General features: G+C 42.0%; 1 protein-coding gene across 1 annotated transcript in view; it reads left to right on the top strand.

The window, feature by feature from the left end:
* Nucleotides 1–6460: 6460 nt before the first annotated feature.
* WDR82 (WD repeat domain 82) overlaps nucleotides 6461–18767 on the top strand; it is a 19206-nt gene continuing 6899 nt past the window's right edge. Inside the window, exons 1-3 of the mRNA XM_047096326.1 lie at nucleotides 6461–6669; nucleotides 11149–11246; nucleotides 14226–14292. Of these exons, the coding sequence (XP_046952282.1) occupies nucleotides 6509–6669; nucleotides 11149–11246; nucleotides 14226–14292 (326 nt within the window). The 5' untranslated portion in view covers nucleotides 6461–6508. The remainder of the gene's footprint in view (nucleotides 6670–11148; nucleotides 11247–14225; nucleotides 14293–18767) is intronic.

Raw genomic sequence — 18767 nt, 5'->3', positions numbered from 1 at the left:
TGTCTCAAAAATAAATAAACGTTAAAAAAAAAAATAAAAAAATAAAAAAATTTAATGTTGGGGCACCTGGGTGGCTCAGTTGGTTGAGCACCCGACTTCGGCTCAGGTCATGGTCTCGCGGTTTGTGAGTTCGAGCCCCGTGTCAGGCTCTGTGGTGACAGCTCTGAGCCCGGAGCCTGCTTCGGATTCTGTGTCTCCCTCTCTCTCTGCCCCTCCCCTGCTCACGCTCTGTCTCTCGCTCTTTCAATAATAAATAAACGTTAAAAAATTTTTTTAAATAAAAAAAATTTTTAATGTTTTATTTATCCTTTATTTCTCTCTCAAGGATAAACGTTAAAAATTTTTTTTAAATAAAACATTTAATAAAATTTTTTTAATGTTTTATTTATCCTTGAGAGAGAGAGAGACAGAGCATAAGCGAGGGAGGGGCTGAGTGAGAGAGGGACACAGAATCCGAAGCAGGCTCCAGGCTCTGAGCTGTCACCACAGAGCCCGATGCGGGGCTCGAACTCACAAACCACGAGATCATGACCTGAGCTGAAGTCGGACGCTAAACCCACTGAGCCACCCCGGTGCCCCTTGATTTTTTTTAATGCTTACTTGTGAGAGAGAGCAAGTGGGGGAGGGGCAGAAAGAGGAAGAGACAGAGAATCTGAAGCAGGCTCCGTGAGGTTAGCTCAGAGCCTGATGTGGGGCTCTAGCTCACAAACTGTGACAGCATGACCTGAGCAGAAATCAAGAGTCGGATGCTTTACCGACTGAACCACCTGGGTGCCCCAAGAATTTGACTTTTTTTTTTTTAATTTTTTTAAACGTTTTATTTATTTTTGAGACAGGGAGAGACAGAGCATGAACAGGGGAGGGTCCGAGAGAGGGAGACACAGAATCCGAAACAGGCTCCAGGCTCCGAGCTGTCAGCACAGAGCCCGACGCAGGGCTCGAACTCACGGACCGCGAGATCATGACCTGAGCCGAAGTCGGCCGCTTAACCAACTGAGCCACCCAGGCGCCCCAAGAATTTGACTTTTTGACAAGTTCTCAGGCAAGGCTGATGGCTACTGGTCCCAAGACCACACTTTGAGAACCAGTGGTTTAGACTGAGGATTTATCTCAGAGGACTAGGGTCAACTCTTGGAAAAGGCATTGCTATCCAGAGGAGGGAGGAATACCTGAACAAAATCAAGATTCCATCAGAAAAGAGCCAAGAGGGGCACCTGGGTGGCTCAGTCGGTTGAGTGGCCGACTTACGCTCAGGTCATGATCTCGCGCTCCGTGAGTTCGAGCCCCGTGAGTTTGAGCTGTGCTGACAGCTCAGAGCCTGGAGCCCGTTTCGGATTCTGTGTCTCCCTCTCTCTGACCCTCCCCTGTTCATGCTGTCTCTGTCTCAAAAATAAAAAAATAAAAATAAAAAAAGTAAAAAGAAAAGAAAAAAGAAAAGAGCCAAGAGGAGGAAGCTATTGAGCAGGCAACCACACAGCGGCCAAAGAACAGCTAGGAAGAGACAAGGAGTGTGTCCAGTCAGGTGAAAAGAGTCAGAACAGGAAGATGTCAATGGAGCCATGGAGAAGAGATTAGGGAGTGGTCAACACCATTAATGTCACAGATAGGAACAGGAAGGTAAGCACTGAACAGTGACCATTGGATTGGACCACTAAAATATCTTTATTGATGTCAGAAAAAGCAATTTTATTTTGAAGACAACACGTAGGAACAGTTATACAAAATGCAAAATATTTACATATCATTATCTGCTACTGATGCCAAGTGGTAGCACTAATTTCTAGGGCTGGGATTGGTTTTTCTGGAATCCAGGTAACTAGGTGATTAATAAGAGACCATGGAGTTTGGATTTACTGCTAAACAATAAAATAAGTTTACTGAGACAGAACTCAGTATTCTGAGCTCAAGTTCAAACATAGCCACATCCTGAGTCCTAAGTTAGACGAAAGGCCATGATTGTGGGGAATGGTTTGCATATCCTCATCTATTTACCTCATCTCTTTGTCCACACATCTGTCTCTGCATATGTTCAGATATGTCTACTAATCCATCAACTCCCACCTACTCCTCTCTATGCACATTTATTGTCAAGCTTCACATATATACATAGGTATCTACAGACAAATCCAGGTTCTGCCACTTGCTACTGGAATACCTCTCTTGGCCTCCATTTTCACATCTATAAAATGTAGATAATTGCATCTCTTATAGAGTTGTGAGGATTAGGTGAGAGATCACGTGTATAAATAAAACTGCATATGTATGCAAGGCAATCGTTATTATGGCTACACACCCTTTACTTTCTCCACATGTAACATTGTCAGCTACGACTGATTTCCAAGTGTTGGATGGCTACGGTTTTTAAAATATATTTATACTGATTCCAACCATGTTACATTCTGGAAGAAGGAAAACTATGAAGGCTCTATAAAGATCAGGGTTTGCCAGGAGTTATGGTGGGGGTGGTAGGGATGAATCGGTGGAGCACAGAGGATTTTTAGGGCTGTGAAAATACTCTGTAGGATATCATAATGATGGATACTTGTCATTATACGTTTGTCCAAACCCATACAATGTATAAAACCAAGAGTGAGCCCTAATGTAAATTATAGTTAGGGAGATTTTGATGTATCAATGTAGGTTCATCCTTTGTAACAAATGTATCACTCTAGTGGGTGTTGTCGATAATGGGGGCTGCTATGAATGTGTGGGGACAGGGAGTATACCCGACATTTCTGTATCTTCCTCTTTTGATGTGAACTTACAACTGCTCTAAAAAAAATTAAGTGTTAGAAGAAAAAGAGAGAAAATGGAAAAAAGGTAAATGGGCCAATCAAATATCTGAAATCCTTTGGCTAAATTCATCTATTCAATTAAAAATACAAATTGAGCCAGGGGTGCTGGGTGGCCTAGTCGGTTGAGTGTCTGACTCTTGATTTCAGCTCAGGTCATGATCTCAGGGTCATGGGATCAAGCCCCTTGTTAGATTCCGAGATGGGTGTGGAGCCTGCTTGGGATTCTCTCTCTCTTCTCGCTGGCCCTCTCCCCTGCTCACTCTCTCTCTCTCTCAAAAAAAAAAAAAAAAAAAATTGAGTCAGACCCTGGCCGGACCCTAGATAAATTGGGAAGCAAAATTACTTCACAAACACATGATGGAATCATATGTAGCCACTCAAGATGTTCTGTACTCATTGACCTAGAAGATAGATGTTCATACTATTGGATGAAAAGAGTAGGTTATAAATATTAAATTATGAGCCCATTAAAAATATATTTCAAGGAAAAATCTGAAAAGTTCTACATCAAAATGGTAAAATTTATGTCATGTATATTTTACCCTAACAAAAACCAATGTAACAGCAGTTACTTCTGGATGCTAGGTTTGTTTTTCTTGTTACTAATTTGTATTTTTTAGTGTCTCTGCAATGAATATGTATTTGCTTGTGTGAAAACTAAGTAAATAAATAAAATAATGATTTTGTCTTAAGTTTATTTCTTTATTTTGAGGGAGGGGGAGAGGGAAAGAAAGGGGGAGGAGATCAAGCGGGGGAGGGCAGAGAGGGAGATTCCCAAGCAGGTTCCGCAGAGCCTGACTTCACAAACCACAAGATCACGACCTGAGCCGAAGTCAAGAGTCGGATGCTTAATGGACTGAGCCACCCAGGTGTCCCGATTTCTTTTTTTTTAAGTAGGCTCCATGCCCAATGTGGGGCTGGAACTCACAACCCTGAGACTGAGAGTCACACACTCTACGGACTGACCCAGCCAGGTGCCCCAAATGAAATAATGATTTAAAAGAAAAGGAAAAATAAAAAATTAAGTCTGACGCTCTTCAAGAAGTTTGATGCACTTCTGACTGCAGCAGTCCCGTCTACCCATCCCCCACTGGAGCCAGCCTTTCTGGGTCACCTTTTAATGTCCAGCCTTTAAGGCACTGTTGGACTGGAAGCTAGGAGAGCCCCACTCTAACAGGGCAGGAAGCCAGACGAGGAATGTGAAACAGGCTGAACCATTTCAGGACACTCTTAAAATATGAAAAAATGACTTTTCCATCCCAAAAATAATTCAGGGAGTCAAGTCTTGGGAGGAAACTTCAGTCTTAACAGTGAAATCTGGGAAAGGTATAGGGAGTACAAAACTAGAAAAGATTTTCTTACAGCTGACAACATTCAGTTGTTTCTATCTCTGGTTGTTTTTGTTTTCCGTGGGTTAAAAGAATTCAAACAAATGGTATCTCACTTGATGTATTCAACTTCTTGGAAGTTCCAGGACATGGCACCAAATCTGTCCTTATTGCCATTTAACCATTCAAAGCAGACTCTACATCAGCCTTTCCAGCCTGTGAAATAAAGGAGGAATTGCTGGGAAGTGAGAGCTCCAGGGCACAGAGGACTTTTCTTCTATTGCTTCGCAGTTTGGAAAGTTGCCATCCATTCAGGTTTCACTCAGACAGGCTTTTGCCAGATCCCAGAACAAATTGTAGCCAGAAGTTCTGCTCTTTGTGTGAAGGCAATTGCAGCTCAGACTTAGCCATGATCTTGCCCTCTCCCTTCAAAGAACAACTTCTTTTTATCTGTAGGGATCCTGGCTTTCCTTTTACCCAGGGACGTCCCTTAGTTCTTTCTAGAAAGATTCAACAATCCCAGGGTTTCTGCTGTCTTTTTACCATTGTCCAGGTTATATCTGGATCTCTGGATATCACATCTTCTTTTTTTTTTTTAATTTTTTTAACGTTTATTTATTTTTGAGACAGAGAGAGACAGAGCATGAATGGGGGAGGGTCAGAGAGAGGGAGACACAGTTTCTGAAACAGGCTCCAGGCTCTGAGCCATCAGCACAGAGCCTGACGCGGGGCTTGAACTCACAAACCGTGAGATCATGACCTGAGCCGAAGTCGGACGCTCAACCGACTGAGCCACCCAGGCGCCCCTCACATCTTCTTAATATCAGTGATTTTAATGTTTAAGTCTTTCCTTTTCCTTTTTCTTCCTCTTTAGCCACTGCAGTTTAGCAAAGCAAAATAAACAGGCCTGTCTCCATTGTTAGAGACCTCAGGCAATTAATCTTTGAGTTGCTGCATGCAACTTAGAGATCTATGAACTCTCATACGCTGCACTGAGTTTGACCTCTTGCACAGAAAGTTAAAGCCAAGGTGCCTGCCTGGTACCTATTTTGTGATCAGATATCGCTTTCCTTCGTTAGGGATCAACTTTCCTTCCTTTTAAGGCAAAAAATCTTTTAAACAAACCAGAGGGTAATGCAGCTGTTTTACATCTTGAACGTGGTGGTGGTTGCACGACTGAACATGGGTGTCAAAACTTATAAAACTACCCATTTAAAAGGCCAGTTTTTACCGTACATCAATTATACCTCAATTAAGAACACCACCAACAATTTGGTTTACTACCCTGGAAAAATGTGCAATATACAATACTAACCTGGGGGGAAGTGATGGTTGCATTTATAAAGTTTATGTAGATATATGAATAAAGGAGGAGGAAACTGGGAGAACTTAATTTGTTGAATAAGAGATAACTTTCCTTTTTAAGAATTTCTTTGTAATCGATGCTATTAATTTTGAGGCTGTAAATACATCTTGAAACTTAAAGGTGAGTGATTATAAAAATGTGTGGAGCTATACACTTAAAATTAGTCCACCTTATTATTCACTTTACGTTATATGTCAATTAAAAAGTTTTTATAGAAGTCTTAAAAGAAAGTTCTGGGCAGTAGTTACAAGGGTGTATATCCAAATGAAAAAAAATCACTTAAAATTTGTGCAGTCTATCGTATAATACAGCTCAAAAAAACGAACAAAAAATCCCCCAGACCCTGAAACTGAAACTATGCTTGCGCTGTGGTGCACTAGCAGTCAAAGCCCGCCAGCGGTTAGCGCACTAACTCACCCCCAGGCCGCCGCTCCAGTGGCGTAGCCGACCCTCGCAGTACCTGCTCCCAGTGGCCTGCGATCCCGCACAAAAGCCCACGGCTTCCGGGCACCCTCGGCCTTCCGGCCCACCAAAGGGAAGGCCGTGGACATCCCCGCCCCTCGCGCCCTACTGCCCGTCAGGGAATCGCAGCCTCGGGCCACCCCGCCACTCCATTCCTCGGCGGCCGCACTGACGTCACCGCCCCACCGCCCCTTCTCGCGCTGCCGTTCCGTCCCGCCCCCTTTCCCGGCGTGCGCTGCGGTGAGGCTCCTCGCCCTCAGCTTCTGCCTGTCGTCCCAAGATGGCGGACACAATGAGCCGGCGCCGCGCCGGTTGGCCTTGAGGCGACTGTGAGGAGGAAAGGTCCGCGAGATCCCGCAGTCCCGGCAGAAGAGCGCCGCACGTGCAGGAGGAGGAAGGGGTGGAGGCGGCCCGACTGTCGGCCGCCTTTCCGCTCGCCGCCGGCGCGGCGCCCGCCCCGCCCGGGTCGGCCCCTCGGCAGCCAGCCCGCCCGCCCGCCTGCTGCCGGGCCCCGCCCCAGCCCTGCGCCGCCGCCACCGCCTCCAGCAGCCGCCGCCATGAAGCTGACCGACAGCGTGCTGCGGAGTTTCCGCGTCGCCAAGGTGTTCCGCGAGAACTCGGACAAGATTAACTGCTTTGACTTTAGCCCCAACGGCGAGACGGTCATCTCGAGCAGCGACGACGACTCCATCGTGCTCTATGACTGCCAGGAGGGCAAGTGAGTGCGGCGGTGGCCCTGGGCCCGGGCCCGAGTCTGTCCGTCCCTCCCTCTCTCCCTCTCGTGGCCCAGCGCTCGCCCCGCCGCCCGCCCCCGGCCCCGCCGCCCTCTCCGGCCTGTTTTGCACTCGCTGCCGCCAGGGCCGCTTCATTCCGAAGATGTCCAGGAGACCTTTTTAAAAATAATAATAGTGAGAGTGATACTACCATCGTTATTATTTTGCTTGCTTTCGGCCTCCTGGAAAAGCGCTTCCGTATCGCTTGCCAAACCCCACCTTGACCTTGACCTTTAAACGCCCGGTCCGCCCACCTGGGCCCCAGCAGGTAGCTTTTCCGCTCCTCCGACTCTGTCAGAGGTGCCGGTCGGCTCTGGCCCCCCGCGCGGAACCGCAGAGGCTGCGCTCCTGCCTCAGTCAGCAGCGTCACAGCTCGCTCTCTCTGCCCTCCTCGGTGACCTCGATTCAGCCCTGGCACTCCGCCCATCCCCTGCCCCTTAGCTTCCCGCCGCCTTCTGCCGGAAGGCCGCGTGGGTTGCAGTTCTTAGCTGTCAGGATTTATTTGTTGTGCCTCTTTGGGCCCCCTGTCTTTTTCTTTCGGTTCCAAATCATTCTTTTACTCCCTCAGACCCATTGCCCACATTTGTAGTTAACTTTTTAACAACATCAGAAACTTCCTTTTTGCCAAAAAAAACTAACTTGGCTGTCCCATCCCGACCTGAATGGGAACCTACTAGGAAAACATAGCATCCCAAAACAATTTTATGTTTCCTCTTATATATATTTTTAAATTACACTTTATGGTCCAACTGGAATTACCAAAATTCAGGGTCTGATCGTGAAATTTCTGTGTTGCCACTAAAGTCTTATAAGCACATTTTTGCCTTTTTCTCTGGGGACCGTGTCAGCTTCACCTCACCCTTTATAAACCTGCTTTGCTTTCTCGTTACTAAATCGTGAACTCCTTTGGAGCAGAAAGTGGCTTAGGCTAGATTCGATTTCCCTCAGCCACCTTCTTCAAGCAGGCTTGTGGCTATTTGGTATAATTCAGTGGCTAGTGGTTTTGTCAGATTTCATTTTGTTACCTAATTCCAGATCTTATTTTTTGAATCGTTGGGGTTTTCTCTGTCTTTTCCAACTGTTCTTTTTGCCTTTTGTTTTGTTTTAAAACCGATGTCTTCTGTAAACTTTCTTTGGAACTTGTCTCTTCGTTTGTGAATTCGGTTATCTAAAGTAATGTTGTTTTGGTCTAAGCTGTATCTTCTTCCCAATTTTTTCCCACGGGGGCTATGGAAAAGTATTATGTAACTGGCTCTGGATCTGCCTGCAGTATGCAGACGAGTGGCCTAGAGTGGTGGTCCTAAGGGAAGAGAGCATTGTTAGCTGGACCAGTGCTGACTTGAGTCAACGTTACTCATTTAGTAGATGTATTTCTGTCCAGGTTTGGTCATTTGAATCAGTTTGGAAGAGAGAGTATCATATAGAGCTGGAGTTGGGATTAGGATTGTGGGTTCCTGGGACTAGAAGTAATTTGAAGCTGACTGGCTTGAAATGTTGAGTGCTTGTGCACAGATTGGAACCTCTACCTGGAACCTTGATGATGGAGATGTGTGTTCTCATTCAAACGAGATGAAGGTTGTGATAGCCTTCTTAGTAGTTTCTCTCTAAGTGTGGCATAATTTCTACTTGTTGGGAGCAGTGACAGTTTACTTGAAAGTAAAATGTTAATTTTATGACATGCAGTTTATTCACTCATGTAGCTTTTTACATAATTACAAACTTACAGGAAAGTTAAACAGTATTTCAGAGATCCATATCGTCCAATAATCAGTTACATTTTACCTCTTTTGCATTACAGCTCTCTGTTAAGTATTTAGGTATGCATTTTTTAATGAACCGTTAAGAGAATAAGTTGGAGGTATCAAGCCCCTGATCTCCAAACACTTCAACATGGATTTCCTCAGCACAAGGACATTCTTTTACACAACCAGAGCACAATTATCCAAATTAGCAAATTTAGTATTGATATAATAGTATAGGGCATTCTCTTTTAAATTTTCTCTTATCAATTAATTGTGACCTTATTTCATTGTGGTCTGTGGCAAGGGAGTGGCTTGGTAGTTAGGAGACCTGGGTTCTAGTTTGGCTTTGTGACCAGGTATGTGACATTGGTTAGATCACTTCTCTGAGTATTAGATGACCTCTTTTGCCTTTAAGAGTCCATGATCCTAAGGGGTAATGTGAGGAAAAAATGTGCCACTAGTATAAGTCAAACCAACATTGGTAGAAGAGTACTGTTTCCTTGGAAGTCATAGTATCTCTACTAGATGGTACTAAATGTTAGAATTTGGGAGTTTGAAGATGGTCAAAACAAGATTCTTTATACTTAATATTCTCCAGTTTTTTGTTCATTTTGTCCGTTGTTTTTGTTCATCCGTTGAGTGATTTTTCAATTTGAAAGACTTATATATTATCTGCTAGGTGATGAAAATTTTTCATAATATTTTTTATTCATGCCTGATCACCAGAATCGTAGTTTGTGGAAAGAAGCTTACCAAAATATTCATGGAAAAATGTTGTGCATGGGCTTTGTAAAGATCCTCTGAAATGGATGCAAAAATTAGGATCTTGTTTTCAAACTAGGAAGTGATATGAGGTAAAAGATTTCTGTTATTAAAAATAAATCTCAGGGGCGCCTGGGTGGCGCAGTCGGTTAAGCGTCCGACTTCAGCCAGGTCACGATCTCGCGGTCCGTGAGTTCGAGCCCCGCGTCAGGCTCTGGGCTGATGGCTCAGAGCCTGGAGCTTGCTTCCGATTCTGTGTCTCCCTCTCTCTCTGCCCCTCCCCCGTTCATGCTCTGTCTCTCTCTGTCCCAAAAATAAATAAACGTTGAAAAAAAAAAAATTAAAAAAAAAATAAATCTCAGGGGCGCCTGGGTGGCGCAGTCGGTTAAGCGTCCGACTTCAGCCAGGTCACGATCTCGCGGTCCGTGAGTTCGAGCCCCGCGTCGGGCTCTGGGCTGATGGCTCAGAGCCTGGAGCCTGTTTCCGATTCTGTGTCTCCCTCTCTCTCTGCCCCTCCCCCGTTCATGCTCTGTCTCTCTCTGTCTTAAAAATAAATAAATGTTGGGGAAAAAAAATTAAAAAAAAAAATAAATAAATCTCAGGTTAGTGTTTGAGACAAATAGGCCATACATAAGTGGAACTAAAAACTTTCCTTATTCCATACCCTTTAACATTGGCTCTTCAGGATATGTCTTCACTATTTTAGACTGAATTGTTGGGATAAGTAAGCTTCTTTTTCCACTTGTAGAAGTAAAGTCAACTATTTTTTGAGAGCAAGAACACATGTATGTGCATACATGTGCTCGCTGTTTACCACACAGTAACCCCACAGCAGAGCCCAGGGTAGGGGATTCAACAGGGTAGCCTTTGAACTGATCTTTTTAACTAAGCTTTCAGTTAAAGGTGAGAATGGAAAATTCAGTGCATTTGGAAAGAGAAGCTTGTTTGGAAATGAGTTTTGGGTAGGGAAACCCTTGACCTCACTGACATTAACAAAAATTGAAAGTGCAAATATTTGAGTTCTTAAAGCTGCTTGGGTAATCTGATTGTTTAGCATCTAGGCTTCATTGAGAGGGCGAATTTTTTTCTTTTTCAAAATTGGAACTCTTTGTAAACATTGGTATACAGTTTATAAAATCCTCCTATACCCAAATGTAGAACATTGTGAGCTTTTGGTTAAAGATTTTACTGAGATCAGTTTCAGTTTGATCTTTGATTTTCAGGGTCCTATAGAGGAAGACATTGAAGGAAAAGGAACTTCATATGAATTTGTAACTCCTAGCTTAGAATTATGTGATTTTACATTAAAAAGAAAAGAACTAATGACCAGTTTTTTTCTAGGGAGAATCAGCCTTGCCTTCTAAAAGCCTCAGTAAGTGCTTTGGACTTGTAGAATAGGAAGGATAGATAGCTTCTGCAACTGCAGGTTATATTAGGAAAGACAAGCAGTTTTACATCTGGTTTCAGTTTTGATAAATCATTTGTTTCTTCTTGAGAAAAGATCTGGTTTCTAAGTGAATGGCTCAAGAAAAGTTTGGGCCTCACTAATTTAACGTATTCCCATATCCCTCTTTGTTATAAACTGTGACTTGTGTTTTGTATGCCTTTCTTTTCCAAAAAGATGTACTTTTTCTCAAAACTTACTTCTGAACATTGTAGTAAAGACTCAGTTGAGCCCTCAGATTTACTTCCACTTCCTAACCTCAGCATTTGTTGTTCAGAGGTGAAAGTCTGTTGCACTTGATTGATTCCATTTGTTTTCTCTCGTTTGGAAGAAATTGTGTTTCTTTCCAGTGTTAGAGCTTCCAAAGAATTCTCATCCTTGCCACATCATTCAGATTCTTCTGTTTATATGAAGATCCTAGGTTTTGGTGATGGAGGATTTTGATGGTTTTCTTTCTCTGTCCATTTCCTCATCAGACCAAAGAGAACCCTGTACAGTAAGAAATATGGTGTGGACCTCATCAGATACACCCATGCAGCAAACACAGTCGTTTACAGCTCTAACAAAATAGACGGTAAGCAAGCCTTCTTTTTAGGAAGTAATGGTTATGATTTCTTTTGTTAAGTAGTTCTTGGAATCTTTGTGACGATTTCTGCTTTGCTTAGAGTTTCTGTAATTTAAACATATTTTCTTAAGATGTTAGCAATTGTTATGACTGAAGGGATGCTGGAAACAAGCCACCAATACTTTTGAAGGACTTGAAATGGAGTATGAAAGGTCTCTAGATTAGAATGGAGAGTGGGTATAGGAAGCAATGAATTATATTTATAGTTTGTACTTCTTTAAACTTGAAAGAATACTTTTTGAACAAATAAAAGGAAAGACTATTTGACATACAGCAAGTGGCAAATAACCACGAATGTTTGAGCTGTGGTAGTTTAGGGACCTTAGATGAGTTTTTGGTGTATGCTCTACCTTTCATGGTCTGTGTCATGAAGGACAGTGTATTGACCTTAATTATGTTTAATTTTAGGGACCATTTTTAATCTGAATTTTGTCCCTTTTCCATTTTATTTTATTTATTTTTAAAGACTTTATTTGTAAGTAATCTCTATACCCAATGTGGGGCTCGAATTCACAACCCTGAAATCAAAAGAGTCACATGCCCTTCAGACTGAGCCAGCTAGAGGGCCCTTCCCCTTTTAACTTTTAAATAAAGTTAATGGCTTTAAAGAGTAAAGAGTTATTTTTATAAATTAAATTTGTGAATTTCTTTATCTAATAAATGATCTTGATCTTGTTTTTACCTGCATTTATTTCCCCTGGGATAAGTCATTCTCAGTTGACAGTTCATCTTGGTAGTTGAGAACTTTCACCTTAGGACTCTTTTTTTTTTTTTTTTTTTCCATTTATCTCACTGATTTATTGATTGTCTCGCTTTTTATAGTAAGTTTTTTTTTTCTTTTTTTAAAATTTTAATGTTTATTTTTGAGAGAGAGACAGAACATGAGCAGGGGAGGGGCAGAGAGAGAGAGAGGGAGGGAGACACAGAATCCAAAGCAGGCTTCAGGCTCTGAGCTGTCGGCACAGAACTCGATGCGGGGTCCCAGCCCACAGACTGTGAGATCATGACCTGCGAGATCATGATCTGAGGTGAAGTCGGCCACTTAACCGACTGAGCCACCCAGGAGCCCCTGCAGTTAAGATTTTTCTAATGTCATCCACAAAGATCACTTAGACTGCTGTTTTGGCTATGCTTATCTCAGAGCAGATGGGCGGAAGTCCTTTTTTTTTTTTAAATGAGACTTTTCTGCCTGTACTGATTTTTAGTAAGTATATCATTTCTACTTTTCATGCCTCTATTTCAGAAGTGGTTTTCTAAGTAAGCAGTGCAATTGATGCTTTTGGACAAGAATATAAAACATTAGGATCCTGAGGAAACATATCTATGTGATCACCTGAATGACTGGTATACTTCTTCTGTTGGGGTGATTAAATGTGAGGATTCTCCAAATATGGTGCAAAATGAGGCAAATGTGTGGCACTTGCAGCTTTGCTGCCAGGCCTCTGCTGGGAGGATGTTGCCTTTCCTGTCTCGAGTGCATCCTGAAGAGTTCCTCCAACGCTCCGTTTCCTTTTGCCTGATTCCAGGCTGAGGTAGTAGTTTGTACAGTTTGAGGGTCTATGATACCACCCGGTACAGGAGATAACTGTACAGGCCACTGCCTTGCCAGGAACAGTGCACCAGCTACTGAGTGGGGCGGAGAGGATGGCGACTCCCTGCTCATCTCTGGGAAACCAGGTAATGGGGAGGAAAGTCTTTTTTCTGCTTAGGGCAGGTGAGTAGTTACTAGCAATAGAACATCCAGGAAGACTTCATAGTTGTCATTCTAGAACTTTGAAGATTTTCAAGGAAAACTATATAGAGTTCAGTTTTGGAACATACAAAGAGTGTGGTTTTCCCTCTCCCGAGTTAGACGCCCTGTTACTAGAAAGTACCCCTGTGAACAACTGGAATGACTTGGTGCTTTCAGCCTCTTTGTTTCTGTGTCTGTTTGCCTCTAGAATGTTCTTTCTATGCTTTCCTATCTATATTGGCACCATTTCCTATTGCCTTTTTCGCAACAATTGCTTCCTACTCCTAGTCTTTTGCAAGGCATAGTACTTTGTAGTTCTGTTCTTTATGGCACTTCATTCCCTTTCCACCGCCATCTTTTTGTTTACTTTTTCAGGTAGAATCACTTGGTTTTTAAGAGTGTTTGTCTTTTTCTCCCCAAGCACAAATCTCTATGATTATTCTTTTCTTTGATATTGACAGAATCTCGCTGCTGTGACTTACTGATGTATTTATGAGTTTAATTTTTAAATGTTTTAAGATCTTTTTAACCCAATTTCCTGATTTGTTCTTTTGGACACTTTATTATTATTATTATTATTATTATCAACTGACTTCTCTCTGATGCACAAAGTACCAGTGGATAGCTGGTTAACTTAAAAAGTAGTAGGACGTTACTTCTGTTTCCATTTGTTTAGTTTTGATGTAGATTATATACCCAATTAAAATTTAGGTCCCTAACACGCTGTTGGAGAACCCTGGACAAAAATATTATGCCAGAGTTCAGCCTGATCCTCAGTTTAGCATGGCTACTTAATTCTTTGAACCTGTTTCCTTAGCAGCTAAATGTTTTCCTTTAAGGCTTGCCATTCTGTGAGCACTGAACCTATTGTGCTTTGTGGGGGTGGTGCAGGCAGGGTATATTTGCAGGACGGGTTGCATTGTAACTATGCAGAAGCCAAAGATTGGTGGTAACAATGATTTTTAAAAATTGCTGTATATGCTGTCAACTTAAGAATGAACTCTGCTTTTGAATTATGTGAAATCTGTAGTGCCCATTCTTCAGCTGTGGAGAGGAATTACTCAGCCTTACTTATTCACACCTTGCTTGAGTTATGGAAAACAATAAATTTTTTGGCCTTGTTTTCAAGATGAAAATGTACAGTAATTCCTTTAAAAATAATAGGGTATCATCATGCCTTATTTGTCTTCTTGCAGATACTATTCGTTACCTGTCTTTGCATGACAACAAATACATCAGATACTTTCCTGGACATAGCAAAAGGTAAGACCCAGATGTTACAGAAGTAGTTCTTTTACCCCTGAGGTTACCCAGAGACTAGGAGAGTAGAGAGATTTTATTAGTGAACTAAAGCTAGTTCCTTACTGCTGTTTGGCATTCCTCTTAGTCTTCTCTTGTTAACTCTCCCTAAAACAGTCAATACTTGATTTACTGAGGTTGTGGAGGCAGGGGTAGGACTTCATAGATAAACTGAAATCTCAGTTAAAACATAATTGGGGAAAAAGTGTATTAAAGACACTCAGTGGAAACCTATGTAGTACAAATTACATTTATCATTGAGGAACCCCAAATATTAGATGTCCCTTAATGAAAGGACCATTTATATGTGAGGCCTCTTCCAGTACTGGTGGCCCCATTACAGCAGGCCCCTAGTCTTCATAAACATGTTCCATGTGGAGATCTTAATGAGGATGAAAAAAATAATAATAAATAAAATTGTCCTTTGTGACTTTTGAAAGTCCAGAAGCTTGTTTCCTTATTCTGTTTTGTAATGCATTTTGTTTCCCTCTGTCTCGTACCCCAGTTCCCCCAGTGTTTTTTCTTCAAATATTCAAGTTTGGGTTGAGTGTTAAACACATTTTCCTTTGGATGATTTTTTAATCACTGAGGGTATTTCCTCCTGCTTATGTTTACAAACATACATTAACACAGTACAACTTGGAGTGGTACAGAACCTTAACAGGAGATGGACCAAGAGCACCCTGTTTTAGGCTGCACTTTTGATTGGGCAGAGCATATCTATGTTGCTGAAGGTGAGAGCTGACAGCTATTGGTTACTGGTCCCAAACAAACAAATGATGGCTTGTGATAAGTAGATGTTTTTGCTTGTTTGTAGTCAAATTAATGTTCACAAATGATTTGATTGTAGTTCTTTGAAATTCTTTCCAATCTTCCTGATTATCCAGCTTTTTGATGTCCTGATTCTCAGGAGATAACTTTTTGCCCTTTTTTTTTTTTTTTTTTTTAAGAAAATCAAGGCCATCCAAAATGAGTTCTTTTCAACTTCCTTGGAACCCTTTCCTTGAAAAGAAGCATCCTTTCTTCCTTGACAAAACCAACCTCCTTCTTTCTACTTGTTTCCATCTTCTTAACTAGACTTTTCCTTGCTTCCTACAAACTTACTTGGTCTTCCTTATCTTAAATCTATTTCTTGAACTTATCTCCCACTCCTTTTAACTGTCAAACATGAAAGAATAATCTGCATACTCCCATCTCCACCTCCTCTCTCATTCACTGTTTAAATCATTTGGTCTAGTCCCGGGATCATTTATGGGGCTTTTTCCATGCTGTTTTACTCCTCTTTCCCTGCTGTCTCCAGTTAAAATCTGTCTTTGGGGGTGGGGGGTGGGGGTTGGTTTTTGGGTTTTTGGCTTTTTTTGGTGTTCAACTTCTCAGTGACTTTTTTTTCCCCCCTTTGGCAGTCTACTTTCCCATTTTGGTTTCACTCTTGCAATTCTTGGCCTTTCTTTCTCCTTTTGACTCTAAAATAAGTAAGATTTCACCCTAGCTTTTTTCCTGTCTTGATATTTTCTCACATCTTCATCACTAATTTCATTTACCTCTACTCAGATGACTTCCCAAATCAATATTTTTAGCTCATGTCTACCCTGATTTCCAGACTCCATTTCCACCTCCAGGTTTTATATACATCTACATGGATATCTCTTTCATGCTCCCACCTGACAGGTCCAGCATACCATCCCTCGTTACATGCTGTGGGCCATATCCTCTCTGTCGGCCTCATGTTTCTTTATCACTGTCCCTTCTAATTATCCTAACTCAAAGCCTCTGTTCCCTGTTCGCTTTCTTTCCCTTGCTTTCACATCTAGTAAGTTGTTAATCCTATTGATTCCACCTAGGTTTAACCTAGTGTGTCACTCTCCTTTTCTTCGGTCCTGGCTCATGCACTGTAAAGTGAATTACAGTCAAATCCTAATTAATCTCCCTATCCCTCATCATCCTTCTTTAGCATCCTGTATTACAGTTCCAACCACTTCATAGTCTATCTATATCTCTGTGGAGAACTTTAATAGTTCTCCATATCTGTCTGCCCCTTCCCCTTGGAGTGAGGCTTTCCTCCCTCTGGTTGTGACTCATTTTCCCAACATTATCTTCCACCACTCAAGTTGAGGTGAATTCTGGGCTGCTTCCTAGACATGGGCCTCATGCCTTCCTGTCTGGCACTTTTTCTGTAAAGACATCTCTCATTGAAATCCTGTCCACCACATGTGGTGCTTCTTCCAGAAAGCCTTCTCTGACCCTCTCTTGGAGTTCCCTGGACTGGACAGTTAAGCTTTCTTAGAGTTGGGCTATTTTCGTGTTGTTGTTTGTTTCTGTTTTTGTTTTTAAGTTTATTTATTTTGAGAGAGAGAGAATAAGCAGGGCAGGAACAGAGAGGGAGGGGGGCAGAGGATCCAAAGCAGGCTGTGTGCTGACCGCAGAGGGACCGATACGGGGCTAGACCCATGAGATCATGACCTGAGCCAAAGTTAGACCGACTGAGCCATTCAGGTGCTTCTAGAGTTGAGGTTTTACTCCTCGTTGTATTCTCTTCACTTCTCAGCATAGAGCCCAAGATAGACTTTCTCTGAGCTTTTGACCTGAATACAGTGACCTAAAATTACATGTACATATGCATTCTGCTCACTGTTTTATTACCGCCTCAGCATTCCCAGGAAATTTTGGCTTACGGTATCTTTAAATGTTTAAGTTGAGGAACTAGTATGGATGTTAATTGAGTTATATTGGAAGAAATTTTTCTTTAGGTAAAAATTTAAAGAAAAAAAAAGTACATTTTCTCATTTTCTATTCATGGCATAAATTTGAATGCTTTCCAGTGGAACTAAAACCTTCTGAACCCCTTTCAGTGTCATCCAAAACTTGAACCTACTCTATTTCTATATAAAAGATCCATTCACAAATGAGCTGTGCAATTTGGTCATCTTTTTGACTTCAAACTTTTATCAAATGAAACAGCACAACACCAACATTTCCTTTATAATCTTCATCTGTGACACCAGCTTCTATATCTATGAAGTGTTTTACGGCCAAGCCAGAATTCAGAACTACTCTTCCATAGTCCAGAAGGAAGAGTTATCCAAGTGTCTATTTCCACAAGGGCCTTCTCTATAGGTGGTAATATAGACTCATAGGCATTATATATACAGGTCATAGCTTGTGGCCCTCAATGAAACTTCACTTGGGGCTTTGGTAGAGCCACATGCTGTCCTTCATTGCAGGCCAGGCCCAAATGCTTGGGAGGTGGCTGGTGTCTTCATAGCAGAGTGGCAGAGTGAGAATATGAGCAAAGGGGACAAGAGAGCTCGGGAGCCCTTGGAAGAAATGTTTTCTAGTGAGTGACTCTTAGTGGTATAACCATAAAAGGGGACTCATATCAGAAATAACAGTTGCTATTAGCACAGGCCTGTGGCTTGGCTTAGTAAGTAGTGCCCAAACCAACAGCCTCACCATCACCTGGGAGCAGGTTCTCAGACCTACTGGATTAGAAGTTCTGGGAGTGGATCTCAGTAGTCTGTTTTTTTTTTTTTTTTTGTTTTTTTTTTCAACGTTTATTTATTTTTGGGACAGAGAGAGACAGAGCATGAACGGGGGAGGGGCAGAGAGAGAGGGAGACACAGAATGGGAAACAGGCTCCAGGCTCTGAGCCATCAGCCCAGAGCCCGACGCGGGGCTCGAACTCACGGACTGCGAGATCGTGACCTGGCTGAAGTCGGACGCTTAACCGACTGCGCCACCCAGGCGCCCCTCAGTAGTCTGTTTTTAATCCACCCTCAGATAATGCTGATTGTACTCAGGTTTAAGACTGTTAGTATAGTCCACAAAATTCTAGTTAAGTAATTAAGGATTTTTTGGTAGGTTTTGTTTTTTAATTGAGATATAGTTTAGTACCATAAATTCACCTTCTTAAAGTACACAGTTCAGGTTTTTAGTATATTCACAGAATTGGGCAACCATCACCACTAATCCAGAACACTTTCATCACTCCCAAATAGAAACCCTGTATTCATTAGCAGTCACCCCCCATGCCTCCTCCTATAAGTTCCCAGCAACCACTAATCTTTCTATATCTATAGCTTTGTTTATTCTGGACATTTTTTATAAATGAATGAGACAGTTTGTGCCCTTTCATGTCCACTTCTTTCACTTACCATGTTTCCAAGGTTCATAACATGTTGTAACATGAATCAGTACTTCATTTCTTTGTATTATCAAATGTTTCATTGTATAGAGACACCACATTTTGCTTATCCATTCATTAGTTGATGGGCATTTGGGTTTCCACTTTTTTGCTATTATGAATAATGCTGTTGTGAGCATGTGTGTACCTTTTTGTATGGACATAGGTTTCCATTTTTCTTGGGTATATACCTAGAAGTGGAATTTCTGGGTCATATAGTAACTACCTTTCACTTTTTGAGGAACTATAAATCTTGCAA

This window comes from Lynx rufus, unplaced genomic scaffold (genome assembly GCF_022079265.1).
Source record: "Lynx rufus isolate CCGP_SWC_20201006 ecotype Redwood Valley unplaced genomic scaffold, mLynRuf1.p SCAF_4, whole genome shotgun sequence".
Taxonomy (NCBI): Eukaryota; Metazoa; Chordata; class Mammalia; order Carnivora; family Felidae; genus Lynx; species Lynx rufus.
The sequence above is the reverse complement of the archived record's forward strand: the minus strand, read 5'-3'. Positions and strand labels throughout refer to the sequence as shown.